Genomic DNA, 14,674 nt, shown 5'->3' on the forward strand with positions numbered 1-14,674 from the left:
GGCTAAGGTTACATATTAGTATATTTCGGGGGGTATGCTTGCATAGATAGAATTTGTAGAGCGCTTTGTAAACCTTAAAGCACCATATAAACACTAGTTGTTGTTATTAATAAAGGAAGGAGCTCTAGATATGAGAATTAGTATTATTTCCTTCTGGGAAGCTAGGACACAGTAGGCCGAGGAAGGCTGCCAGGCCCCGGCAGGTTACAGGTGGACGTAAGTTCCTCGTCCGCCACCGGCGGGACCATTCATTAGGCTTCAGGGAGGGGTGGGGCACGACGTGTGGGGGCACTCTTTTTCCAGACGTGTGGCGGAAGGTTACGTTGCTCTTAAATTCTCTCAGAGAGTATAAAAGGGAGGGGCCCGGCATCCCCAGGGGGCGGAGCCAGTGGGCACAGCGTGCGGGGCGGGGCGGGGCGCAGCGGCAGCTTTGAGTGGGGCGGCGGAAGGACCCGGCTCATTCTGCTCTGGGACGTTCACCGGGGTCGTGCCGCTCTCGCAGCCGCCGCGGCAGCCTCCGAGAGATCCGGGAGAAGCCGGCGCGGGCTCCCGCCAGAGGCGCGCGCACGCATTTGCGCACGCGCGCACGTGGCGCACCCGACTTGGTGTGAAGGGGGCGTGCGTGAGGGAGCGAAGGCGCGCGACCTCGTGCGCGACCCCGGCCTCGGCCGCCCTCCTCCCGGCCCTCGCCGCCCCGGCCTCCGGGCCCGGCTTCGGCCCCAGAGCCGCAGCCATGTCGAAGGAGGCGCGGGCCGGGCACGAGGAGATCATGGAGGCGCAGGTGATGTGGGAGCCCGACGGCAAGAGGAACGCGCAGATGGACCGCTTCCGGGCGGCCGTGCGCTGCGGCCGCGGGCCCGCGCTGGGTGAGGGGCCGGGCCGGGGCGGGGCACCCACTCCGGGCCTCAGTTTACCCTGGTGTCAGCGAGGGGGAAAGGGGTGTAGATGGAGAATCTTCCCCCTCCGTGCCTCAGTTTACCCCGCTGTCAGTTGAGGGAGGGGCTGGGGAGGAGGAGGTGTGTGTGTGTGTGTGTGTGTGTGTGTGTGTGTGTGTGTGTGTGTGTGTGAGAGTGTGAGAAAATACTTCCTGGCCCAGTTGACCCTCTTGTCAGGGGGCGGGGGCGTGGGGGAGGAACCAGAGAAAGGGGGGATTGAAGAACACTGGCTCCATGCATCAGTTTCTCCTCCTCGAGTCTGCTCGAGGTGCCCGAGGCAGGGACGCTGGGGCACGAAGGCTTATGCCCCTTTGGCTCAGTGCCTCAGTTTCTCCCTCTGTTGGCCCATCTTGAATTGCAGTCGTGGAGGGAGGGAGCCTACCTGTGAACAAAGTGGCCTTGGGCTACTGTGTTTGTCTTCCTGTCACCTGCACGAAGTGACCGGGACAGAGTGCCTTCCTTTCCGCCCCCCCCCCCCCCCAGTATTTGGTCCTGGAAGCTTGTCCATACCTCAGTTTCCCTCCTTTGTCAGCACTGTCAGTGATGGAGACTGGTGGACTGGGAGTTTGTGTGGACTAGAGCTCCTCTCCTGTGGTTGGTGATGAATAAGTGAAGGGGGAGAGAGCATTCCTGGGGATGGAGCAGGAGGGGTGTGGCAGGTGTATGGGTGGAGAAGAGCCCCGACCTTCGTTCTCTCTTTCCCTCTCCCCTAACCCTTAGAGAGCAGAGGCCCCAGATTGAGGGAGGAGGAACTGAAAAGGGCCTGTTTCCCCCTCTTTAGAAAGGTGTAGCCTCCTCCAGGTCCTGCTCCCCACACCCCCTCAACTCGGTTTGTGAAGGCATTCCTTGGCAGGGAAGAGTGAGGGCTGATTGTATCTGTGTGATAGTGACTAGGCAACATCTCTGGGCTTTAGTCTTGTTCCGGCCATTAGAGGGACCATTTTCTGGGCGTGGGGGAATCTGTGTGACCCTTGCCTCCAGAGGGACTGGAGCCTAGGACTGGGTGACTGGACCTGAGAAAAAGGAGGGAGGGGGGCAGCTAGGTGTCGCAGTGGATAGAGCACCGGCCCTGGAGTCAGGAGGACCTGAGTTCAGATCCGGCCTCAGACACTTAACACTTACTAGCTGTGTGACCCTGGGCAAGTCACTTAACCCCGATTGCCTCACTAAAGAAAAAAAAAAGAAAAAGGAGGGAGGGAAGAAGGGGGGGGGAGAGGTGTCTCTGTATATGTGGGAGAAGCAATCAGCCTCAGTTTTCCTTCTCTGTCAGATGAAGTGGTAGGGCCCCAGGACCTCTTACATTCCTCTGACTTCTTATCCAGCCTTGGCTGTCACTTTGGACCTGGAATCCTTTAGAGTGATTGAATTTCAGAGCTTGAAATGACCTTAAGAATTAGAAACTATTCTAGTCCAGCTTCTTGTTTTATTCAGTTCTTTTCCCATTTTATTACATGTGGAATCCAGAGACATCATAGGATTTCTAGTTGAGAGAGAACCCCATCATTTTTTAGAGGAAGCCACTGTCCCTGAGAGGGGAAGAGAACTCCTCCAGAATCACCCAGAACCAGGATTCAAACATGGGTACCCAGACTCCAAATTCAGGGCTTTTCCATCATACCCTGTTGCCTCACACACGCCATTGACATAGTCATTCATGTTCCTGTTGGATTTGCCCATCGATTTCTGAGTGTGATTCAAGTTTCCCAAGTCCAAGAGAAGGGCTGGGGTACTTAGACAAAGTACTTTCCCAACCACCCTTTGTTTTTTGGTTTTTTTTTTTTAGTGAGGCAATTGGGGTTAAGTGACTTGCCCCGGGTCACACAGCTAGTAAGTGATAAGGTCTGAGGCCGGATTTGAACCCAGGTACTCCTGACTCCAGGGCCGGTGCTCTATCCACTGCGCCACCTAGCTGCCCCCCCAACCACCCTTTGGGATTGGGATAAGCTAAGCTCTGCTGCTGGTTTCTAGTTGGAACTTGTGACCTAGAATCCCAGACTTGGAAGGGATCTTTAAGGGCATCTTAGAGCATAGGGCTTAGTAGAGCAGAAATTTTCTCTACAACTAAGAGACCAAACTGGAATTGAGCCAATGTAAAGCCATCGAAACTACCAAGGACTGCCAGAACCAGATCAAAATGTTATTGGGAAATATCCATTAGCAAAACTGCAATACAAGGCAGATACCTAATTAACTTATGTTTTTCTGAGTTTCTTTAGGGCCTTGCCAGGATGACACTATTATTACCCATTATTTCCCACAAGGAGTCATCCCTCAAGCCTTTGCTTGAAGAGTTCCTGCAATCGAAACTCAGAACTTTAGAACCTGGAGTGGTGGTGTCAGACTTAGATAGGAAAGGGGGGGGACACTAATTTGTATGTACATAAGGATGCCTGTGGGCTGCTTATTGATTTAGGGGTTTTTTTTGGGTGTGGCAATTGGGGTTAAATGACTTGCCCAGGGTCACACAGCTAGTAAGTGTTAAGTGTCTGAGGCTGAATTTGAACTCAGGTCCTCCTGAATCCAGGGCCGGTGCTCTATCCACTGTGCCATCTAGCTGCCCCTGATTTAATTTTAACATGTAATATTAGCTATGTTTTATAATAATAATTATTATTATTTTTGTGTGTGGGGTGATTAGGGTTAAGTGACTTGCCCAGGGTCACACAGCCAGTGTCAAGTGTCTAAGTTCACATTTGAATTCAGGTCTTCCTGAATCCAGGACCAGTGCTTTATCCACTGTGCCACGTAGCTGCCCCCTGTTTATTTTGTTAAGAATTTCCCAGTTACAGTTTTTTTTTTTTGCGGGACAGTGGAGGTTAAGTGACTTGCCCAGGGTCACACAGCTAGTAAGTGTGTCAAGTGTCTGAGGCTGGATTTGAACTCAGGTCCTCCTGAATCCAGGGCCGGTGCTCTATCTACTGCGCCACCTAGCTGCCCCCCCCCAGTTACATTTTAATCTAGTTCTGGCCACACTCAGGAGTGGGGGCCAGGCTGCCTGTGTCCCTGGTGTTTGATACTTCTGATGCAGACCATTCTGGTTTCTGTATGATCCTCATTTTGAACAAGGACCCATCCTGTGTGTGGCCGGCTTTTCTGGCTGAAATGGCAAAGGAAATGATGCTTGGCTAAAACATCTCCTCACTGTTCATGCTAGAGGCCTTTTTTTTTTTAGGGACCCTCCTCCCCTTTTACTTCTCCTGCCTTCCTTTCCTGGTCAAGGGGGCAGGGAAGCCTTGCCCAAACCTATTTTGCTCTCAGCAGGGATCTTTGCCCTAAGCCATGGCGGCGGTGGCAGCTTCTTCTTCTTCAAAGGGCAGTGAGGGTTAAGTGACTTGTCACACAGCTAGTGTGAAGTGTCTGAGGTAAAATTTGAACTCAGGTCCTCCTGAATCCAGGGCTGGTGCTTTATCCACTGCGCCACCTAGCTGCCCTCTAAACCAGGGCTTCTTACGAAAATTTTATGTGACCTCAGCTAAATAGGTATATGAAATAGGTATACGTAACCTTTTTACCATTGCCAATTTTTTTGTGACCCCCCCCCCCCATGTTCAGTTACTGGACCTCACATGGGGTCCTGACCCACAGTTTAAGAAGCTTTGCCCTAAACCTTTTTCTCTAATTAGTACAGGAAGTTAGGGCTCAATGTGTTACCCCATCCAGGAGGCAATTTGCATTTTTTTAGTCCCAACTAATTATGTTGGTGGGAGGTTTGGGGGGGGGTGGTGGACCAGAGTGGGTCTTGCAACTCTAATGAAATTTGTTCTGTAACTTGAATTCAATACAGCAAGCATTTATTATTCACCAACTGCCAGTCAATCAAAAAGCATTTATTAAGTCCCAACTGTGTGCCAGGCCCTGTGCTATGAAGTCAAAAAGGAAAAAAAATCCCGACTTTCAAGGAGTTTGCATTCTGCTAAGAATGGATGCCGGTGGTCCCAGCCCTCCCTTCCTGGAGAGAGCTTTGGGCAAGACCTGGCTGTTTTTGCCTCTGGATGGGATACCTTAGTAAGATTTCCAAGAGCCATGGATTCTACCTTCTGTTGCTGATGCTTGTTTCAGTGACCTGCAGGAGAGGACTTGTCACATCCCATGCAGTCAGACAGCTTTTTCTTACATTTACCTAATCTAAGTCAGGTTTGCCGTCAGCGCATCATCTCAATATTTTTCCTCCCCAAAAACGTTTCAGCTCCCGATGGTGAGGATTCTTCCAAGGGGCTGTAGGGAAATCACTGTATAAACCTAGTACTCTGTATGTAATTGGGGAGGGTCATGCAATAAGACTAGCCTCAGGTTACTCTTTTCTTTGGAGATATGAGGCAGTCAGCAAATGTACATTGAACCCCTGCTGTGCAGGAGGCATTGTCAGGGAGGAAGCTGAAGTCTGTATTAGACAAAGCCATAGGGGCATCTTTAACTCAAGCAGACCATGTTCTGCCAGGCCAGATGGGAGCATACCTGCATGGGTATAGAGGGAAGGGTGTGATGGAGGCAAAGAAGAGATTCAGAGAAAAGAGGAATATTTAACGAGGTAGAGGAAATCAGGAGAGTCTTCGCAGGGCACTGGAGCCGACTTTTGAAGGAAGACAGGAATTTTAAAAGGTGGAGATGGATAGGACATACATTCTTGGCTCCGAGGGAGACCCCGGGGGGAATGCTTGGAGGTGGGAAACACCATGTCAGATTTTGGGAATGGCTAGTAGGATAGTTTGGCCGGAATCAAGTGTGTGAAGGGGAGTGATAAGAAGGCTAAATGGGTGGGTTAGAAGCAGATTTTGGAGGGCCGTACATAGACTTTGTAGATACAAACACATACATAAATAGAAGCATTCAGTAGTAAGTGCTACATGTTAAATGAGCAGTGTAGACAAGACAGATGATCAGAAGGAGAGAAGCTTGCATGCTGATGGGCGCTTTCATGGAATAGGACTGGAGGTGGACCTTAAGAGGTTTGGAGAGAGGATTTCACCAAGCTGCAGAGGAAGAGGAAGGCGTTCCCCAGCCGGGGTGTGCAGTGCATTGTCCAGAGGCTGCCCGGTGCCCCTTGGAGTTGAATAAGAATCCCTTCTACAACCTGCTTGCCAGCCTTTGATTGAAAACCTTTGGTGAATGAGGAGATGCTGTAATAGCTAGTATTTGCATAGTACTTTAGATTTGCAAAGCATTTTACAGACATGATCTCATATTACCCTCCCAACAGCCCTGTGAGACAGGCACTTTTATCACCTGCATTTTACAGGTGGGGAAACTGAGGCAGGCAGTGGTTCAGGAGGTTGTGCAAGGTCACATAGCTAGGAAATGTTTGAGGCTGCATTTGAATTCGGATCTTCCTGACTCCAAGTCCAGGACTCCATCTGTTGTGCTACCTTCATACTATCTTCTGCTTATAGAAAGCTCTAATTGTCAGAAAGTTTTGCCTCACATCAAGTTTAAATCTATCTCTCGGTGACTTCTACCCATTGTACCTAGTTTTACCCCTGGACCCAAGCTGAACTATTGCTATATGAGAGTTTTTTAAGTACTTGACATGAAGAGCTGTTATGTTCCCCTTAAAGTCTTTTCTTGGGTTAAATACTTTAAGTTCCTTCAACCAGTCCTCATATGACAAAATCGGAATATCCTTTAAAATCATAATTCCATTCTTTTGGACGCCCACCTGCATATCCATGGACTTGGGTAGCTTACTTATCGAAGATAGACTTTTGTTCAAGTTACAGAAGGTAGGCTCAGATCTTCTGAATCATTCCATAAAAGTAGAGCCTACAGTAACCCACTTTCCAAGGAACCGCTCTTCCCCAACCCTCCAAGAATCAATTGCAATCCCTAAACCTTGACCTGGGCACCAGCTCCAGGTTTCCCACTCCTCCCAATTTCTAGTTCTGCTTGACCCACTTAAGAACCCTATAAAAACTCCTGGGGCTGTATGGAGTTTAATTTATCTCATCAGGAATCCCGGCTACCTAATCTGTTTCCATTCTCTCTGACTGCCCCTTCTTATTGTGAGTATTTCCTCTCAACAACACTGGCTTGGTCCACTTTGTCTCTGCTGACTCCCTTCTTGTGCTGTGTTCTATGTTGGGCTGCCCTTGCACCTACTGCATCTTGGAATCTCTCGCCACATTCCAATTACATTAATGCCACAGGTCCTTCTCAAAATGGGCATCCAGAACTTAACACGGTCCTCTACTTGTTGGACCTAGTCATGGGATTTAGAGCTCGATGGAACCTTTGAGACCAGTTGAACCCACCCCTTCATTTTATAGATGAAGAAACAGAGGCCCAGAGAGGTGTGCCAGGAAGGAAGTAGCTAAGCTGGGATTCAAACCCAGGCCCTCAGTTTCCAATTTCTTTCTTTTTCTACTTCATTTGTATTGAACTTGTAGTCCAGTCTAAAACTTCTAGATGTTTTTAGGTTTAGTGGTGTCTAGCTATGTATCTCTTGTCTTTTACTTGTAGAGCTGTTTTTTAAAATTTCAAGTGTGAAATTTTACATGTATCACAATATTCTAGCCTGTTGAAATTTTTTTGAATCCTGGCTTTTAGATGCCCTACACGTGTTAGCCAAAAAAAGTAGGTATCCAAGTCATTGATAGACATTTAAATTTGTTTCTTCTTTCAAGCATCATCTTTCACACCCACTTCCCCCATTTAATAATAAAAATGATAAATAAATCCATCATAACAAATATGCGGTCAGTGAAATGAATTCCTCCATTGGCCATGTCCAAAGATGTATGTTTCATTGTGCATTTTAAGGCCATCACTTTTCTGGCAGGAGACGAGTTGTCTTTTCAGGCCTCTGAATTTGTGGTTTATTGTTACATCCATCAGTGTTCTAAAGTCTTTCAAAGTTGTTTTTCTCTTTAATATTCTTCTTGTACAAAGTATTCTCCTAGTTCTACTCACTTTCCTCTGCATCAGTTCATAATGGGTTTTACAGTTTTTGCTGAAACCATTATTGTGTCATTATTTCTTAGGACACAGTGATATTCTATTTCATTCATTTACTACAGTTCGTTTAGCTGTTCCCCATTAGGAGGGCACTCCCTTAGTTTCTAGTTTTTGGTTACTATGGAAAGAGCTGTTATACATTTTTCTTTTGTATATATGACCTTTTCTTCCTTTGATCTCTTTGGGGGATGTCTAGTAGTGGTACAGCTGTGTCAAAAGGTATGCAGAGTTTAGTAACTTTTGGAGTCTGGTTCCAAATTACTTTCCAGATTAGCTGGACTGATTCCAGCTGAACAAAAACAATGCAAGACCGAACTTGTTTTCCTCTAGCCCCTCCAACAATTGTCATTTTTCTCTTTTGCCATCTTTGCCAATCTTAGGAGTGTGAATTAGAGCCTCAGATTTGCTTTAGTTTACATTTTTGTAATTATGAATGGTTTGGAGTATTTTCATTTGGGTGTTGATAGCCTGTCAAGATCTTTTAAAATCCTGACCTCCAGAGCATTAGCTATCACTCCCAGTTTGGTGTCAAAGGCAGATTTAATAAGCAAGTCATTGGAGGGGTTGGTATCTAACTGGTGAAGAGATTACCTCCACCTATGAAATTGATGTAGTGAAGTCATATTTGCCTCCAAACCATGTGCTGCTTTATTGTTTCCTGCTTGTTCGGTTTTTTCTTCCCTGTTGGATTATAAGCAATCCAGAGCAGGATATACACATTCCTTTGTATTGCTCACAGGAACTCTCCAGCAGGAGGCTGAGCACACAGTATGGATTAAATAAGTACTTGATCGAAGGGACAGATGGGGTTGGCCTAAGTAGTTGCCCTTTCCCTTTTTTCCTTTCCTATGATTAATTGGGGATAAGAACTAGATCCCTTAGAGCACATTCCAATTTGGAACTCCTCTTGCCCTAGTTGGACCAAAGATACTGCAGACCTTTAAAGTACTTTATCTTGTCCTGATGTGTTTAAGGTCTTTCTTCATTCTCTAAGTACGGGTTGATCCAGTTCTGTCAGACCTCTTGGCCTTGAGTACCTTGGGAGCACATGAGCTTGTTCTTCACAGGGAAGGAGGGGGGATGAGTATGAGTAGTTGTATATACTTTACAGTTTTGAAAACTCTTTCATTTTATTTTTATGACAATTCTGGAAAGTGAAGCAGTTAATTAATTTTTGTAGATGGGGAAACGGAAGCCCAAGGAGTTTAAGGGCCTAAACATGTATTATAATTGTCAGAGCTGGACCTCACTCCAAAGTCTTGAGAATCTTAAGTTTGCTTTTCCCTATACCATGAACTTGGTACAGTGACTTGGTATATAGTGTAGCATTACCAGTGGCTTTCCTAGAAATGACATCAAAGCCAATGAAAGGCTTTTTCTTCCACTGCTATTGCCTTGCATGTAGTAGACCCTGAAGTGTTTGAATGGAACTGGTGTTCCGTTTATTTTCTGTTATATTTTATATTTTAACATTCCCTTCATCTTAGTCTAAATTCCACCAGCTTCTTTCTCCTTACACAGAATACTGTTATCCAAGTGCTAATTGTTGACCTATGAAATAATAGACTACTCTTGTAGTCACTTTTAGGTGACTATGAATAGTGACTTTCCATTATGGGTACCTTGATTTGGATTTTCTTTGTTCCTAAATATCTTTTTTATTGAATTAGTCCTCTTGAAAAGTGTAATTGCATGAACCACCTCCCAATAAAAATTAAGCACACTGTTGCACTGATGAGTTATTCTTACAAAATCTTACCTGTGTAGTGATTCCAATTTCTTTACTTTTAGCCAATTATGATGAATTGTATCAGTGGTCAGTGGAGTCATACTCAGATTTCTGGGCAGAATTCTGGAAATTCAGTGGAATTGTCTTCTCTCGTATGTATGATGAGGTGAGTTTTTTACCCTTCATGTAGATAACTTTACAAAGCTCTTTACACTGCAGAACATCAAGGATCTTTAGGAAAGGAGGCTTATTATTCACTGTTTATTCTGCCTGTCGTTGTGTGATATTGTAAATGGAGAGCTGGCTTTGGAGTCCAGTTTAAGTCTTCTTCTGACACATAATCACCGTATTATGGTAGCCAAGTCACTTAGTCTCCCAGGCAACTGTGTAAGACTCCTAAGGTGAAAAAAAGTTGCTGATCTCTACTGGTGGAGGGAATTCCCACACTGACAGTTTCAACCACCAGTAAAATCACAGGTTCAACCCCTGCCCAAATTTCCCCATCTGTTTTTTGTGGTAGAGATACAGTTAACAGTGGGCAAAACACTGAGAAAATTATGTCCTTGTATATTTTGGTAAAAACCCCCATGAAATCTGTGAGTTACTGAAGAAGCAACACTGAATAGAATTTCAGTGGAAATTGTACTGAGCTGTGCCATGGACATTGTAAACCATAGCTTTTAAGCTGGTTTTCCTAGGTTACCTTTGGTGTTTTCACTTGGGAAGTTGGCTTGTTTTCTCCAAAAGAAATGGAGAAAATCCATAATGCACGGCATTAGTATCTACTTTTAATTTCAAGGCTTTTTTGAAAGCTTTAACAAATTAAAAACCCTTTTAAAGAGTACTTTGGACCAGTGAGTTGGTGAGTTTTCTAGTTGGATAGCCTAGAAACCAACTGTCATGATTTTCTGGCCTCTTCATTTTTCACTATCATTTTCTCCAGGTTGTTGATACATCTAAGGGAATTGCTGATGTGCCCGAGTGGTTCAAAGGCAGTCGTCTGAATTATGCTGAAAACCTCCTGAAGCACAAGGAAAATGACAAGATCGCTCTGTATGCTGCACGTGAGTCTTCGTTCCTCATTTCAAGTTTGATTCTATGCATGTTGCAAGGGCCCACACTGCCATTTCAGTACCACAAACATTTATGAAGCATATGCTGCGTGCCGAGCACTAGAGGAGACCCTCAGGTGGTCCACATCTGGCTTTTAGCAAAAAGAAGACAGTATTTTAATTGAAAATTAATTCAATTTTATTTTTATTTTCACTTCCAAATTTTTTCCCTCCTTCTGTCTCCTCCCCTCCCTATTAAGAAGGCAAGAATTACAGTGCCCATTATACAAATGAAGTCATATCAAATATATTTCCACATTATTCATTTGCTGGAAAAAAAGGAAAAAGTTAAGAAAATATGCTTCAATTTATGCTTTGAAGTCCATCCACTCTTTCTCTGGAGGTGGATAGCTTTCATCATGAGAACTTTGGAATTGTTTTGGAGTTACTAAATCTTTCACAGTTAATTATTGTTACAATGTTGCTGTTATTGGGAAGATTATTCTCCTAGTTCTGCTCACTTCACTTTGCTTTAATTCATATGACTCTTCCCAGGTTTTTCTGAAACCATCCCTTTCATCATGTCTCAATAGTATTCCATCACATTCATATAACACAGTTCTTCATCCATCCCCCCAGTTGATGGGCATCCCCTCACTTTCCAATTCTTTGCCATCACGAAAAGAGCTGCTATAAATGTTTTTGGATATATGGGGCCTTTTCTTTTTTCTTTGATCTCTTTGGTGTATAGACCTAGCAGTGGCATTGCTGGGTCAAAGGGTATGAACAGGGGCAGCTAAGTGGCACAGTAGATAGAGCACTGGCCCTGGATTCAGGAGTACTTGAGTTCAAATTCGACCTCAGACACTTAACACTTACTAGCTGTGTGACCGTGGGCAAGTCACTTAACCCCAATTGCCTCCCTAAAAAAACCCCAAAAAACCAAAGGGTATGAACAACTTTAGAGCCCTGTGGGAATAGTTCCAAATTGTTACCCAGAATGGTTAGATCAGTTCACAACTCCTCCAACAAAAGCACAAATGTATCTATTTTCCCACATCCCCTCACTTGTAATTTTCTTTTTATGTTTTGTTAGCCAGTGAGATACATGTACCGTGTTAACTCAGAGTTGTTTTAATTGGCATTTTTCTTATCATTAGTGATTCAGAGCATTTTTTTGTCAAATGACTATAGATAGCTTTGATTTCTTCCTCTGAAAACTGCCTGTTCATATCCCTTCACCATTTATCAGTTGGGGAGAAGATTATGGGATTTGGATCCTCATTATCTTATATTTCACTTGGTAAAAGTATGTTCTCATGATCTCTGAGACACCAGTGGGGAGGTCAGCCCCCCTTTATAGATGAAGAGATAGCCACACATATCCCCTTGGTTGTGGAGGCAGAGCTAGAACTCATCAGCCATAACTTGGCTCAGGGATTTTCCCATCAGGTGATTTTTTTTTTCTCTTTTAGAAAATAGAATGTGCAGTTATGTGCCAGTTTATTTTAATAGTTATATTCCTGACAAATGGAGTAAATAAAATAATTTTCAAATATATTTTAAATGCACAAATAATTTTTAAATGCAATGTCATGTAAAAATATTGTGGTTACTCTTTTTGTGAAGGGACTAATGATTTCCTAGTTACTTATTTCCTTATTGTAAGGTTGGACTTTTACATACATTGAAATTTTATCTCTTGTCAGGGAATGTGTGTTATACTGGCGGGCTCCCTTCTCTGAATTAAACAGAAAATTTTTTTTTGGCTGGGCAATGAGGGTTAAGGGACTTGGCCAGGGTCACACAGCTATTAAGTGTCAAGTGTCTGAGGCCAGATTTGAACTGAAGTCCTCCTGAATCTAAGTGCTTTATCCACTGTACCACCTAGCTGCCCCAAGGGCTGCCTTCTCTGGAGAGCAGAAATTGGTGGTAGTTCAGTGGGTTTAATTCAGATAGATGGCACTTCCCAGGCTGGATTTAATCACACTTTTAATCTTCCATTTCTGGAGCAGTATGAATGGCAGCCCAAGGCCCCTACAGTGGTGACACAAGGGAGGAGCAATCCAGGAACTCTAGCCTGCTTCCCTGGGACTAAACTGGCCTCCCATAGGCTGATTTGATCAAGGATGAACTAGCTACTTTTCCATTATTTTTCTCCTTTTACAAAATGTGACGCCCACTCTAGCTGCTTTGGTGGCTCCAGGGCAGTCTTTTTTGCCCAATTCAAGGTACTTCTTAAGCTCTTTTCCCCTTGCCAGCTGGCACTGCCCGTTCTCTCTACTCTGAAAGCTGCACCAGAGGAAAGCTTACTCTGGCCTAAAGCAGTCCAGTCCACTTATGATGGCCCTGATGAGCTGCTCTCCAGCCTAAGTCTGCCAGTCTCTCTCCCTTCCCACTTTTGCTGCTACCTCTTCCTTCTGGATCAGGCAAGGCAAGTTTAATCCTTTGGACACAGTGTCCCTGTGAGTGAGTGAATAAAAAGAGAGGCTAAGAGGGCTGCAGCAGCCTCTGGGCACTGGGAGATTTACTGGAGACTGGGAGAACAAGAAGGTACCTTTCATCTCTCATAGCCCTGAAGGACTCCCATTTCAGGTATCTCTCCCCACCCCCTCTAGATCTTTGACGTGATTCCATTGTCCATCACAAAGTGCTCTTGAACCAGTGATACCAGGTTGCCAGCAGACCAAGCGTCATCCTGCCTGGGGACTGACTTTGGGCATTAGTAAAGTTCTCTTTAGAGTTGGGGATATGGTGTTCATACACCCTGGGCTTGTTGAATTTGTCTTTTGTTGGAAACACTGAACCCTATATGAATGCTCACGCACCGGACTTTGGCCATTTTAACTATGTTTTCTTTGGGTACAACTCTTGTCTGAGTTGCTTACTAATCGCCATTGCTCTGTTGTAGCCTTTGTGAGGTTCTATTCTGAGCTCTTATGGCTGTTTTAGAACTAATCCTTCCCATGTGTAAACATGGGTAATCTTGGGGAAGGACTGTGAGCCTCTGATACCTCCCAGTAAATTGAAATTACATGAACTGTTCATTACCTTTGCACTCCAGTGAGTGGTACAAAAATAATATGCAATGATACCCTTTGACCTGGTAATACCACTACTAGGTCTGTATCCCAAAGAAATCATAAAAAGGGGGAAAGGACCCAAATGTACAAAAATATTTCTAGCAGCTCTTTTTGTGGTGGCAAAGAATTGGAAATTGAGGGGAAGCCCATCAATTGGGGAATGGCTGAACAAGTTGTGGTATATGAATGTAATGGAATACTATTGTGTTATAAGAAATACTGAGCTGGCAGATTTCATAAAAACCTAAAAAGACTGGGGCAGTTAGGTGGCTCAGTGGATAGAGCACCAGCCCTGGATTCAGGAGGACCTGAGTTCAAATCCGGCCTCAGACACTTAACACTTACTAGCTGTGTGACCCTGGGCAAGTCACTTAACCCCAATTGCCTCACCAAAAAAACCAAACCAAACCAAACCAAACAAAAAACCCCAAACCTAAAAAGACTTAAGTGGACTGATGCTCAGTGAAGTAAGCCAGCCACACCAGCTGAACATTATACACAGTAATGGCAAAATTGTGTGATGATCAGCTATGATAGACTTGCTCTTCTCAGCAATACAATGATCCAAGACAATCCCAAAGGACTCATGATGGAAAATGCTCTCTATATCCAGAAAAAAGAAATGTGGAATCTGAATGCAGATTGAACCATATATTTTCACTTTTTTGTTGTTGTTTTTTCTTTTTTGAGCTTTTTCCCTTTTGTTCTGATTCTTCTTTCACAACACGACTAATATAGAAATCTGTTTAATGTGATTGTGTATATATGTGTATATGTATACACACACAAATATACATATAACCTATATCAGATTGCTTGCTGTCTTGGGAAGGGGGGAGGAATGGGAGAGAGGGAGAAAAATTTGGAACTCAAAATCTTAGTTCTTCATTTTTTGTTCTTTTTTTTAAAATTTAGAATTTTATTTTC

General features: G+C 44.5%; 1 protein-coding gene across 1 annotated transcript in view; it reads left to right on the forward strand.

The window, feature by feature from the left end:
• The first annotated feature begins 428 nt into the window (after window positions 1-428).
• AACS (acetoacetyl-CoA synthetase) overlaps window positions 429-14,674 on the forward strand; it is an 85,316-nt gene continuing 71,070 nt past the window's right edge. Inside the window, exons 1-3 of the mRNA XM_044004179.1 lie at window positions 429-866; window positions 9,675-9,778; window positions 10,556-10,676. Coding sequence (XP_043860114.1) covers window positions 734-866; window positions 9,675-9,778; window positions 10,556-10,676 — 358 coding nt within the window. The 5' untranslated portion in view covers window positions 429-733. The remainder of the gene's footprint in view (window positions 867-9,674; window positions 9,779-10,555; window positions 10,677-14,674) is intronic.

Source organism: Dromiciops gliroides, chromosome 1, assembly GCF_019393635.1.
Source record: "Dromiciops gliroides isolate mDroGli1 chromosome 1, mDroGli1.pri, whole genome shotgun sequence".
Classification (NCBI taxonomy): domain Eukaryota; kingdom Metazoa; phylum Chordata; class Mammalia; order Microbiotheria; family Microbiotheriidae; genus Dromiciops; species Dromiciops gliroides.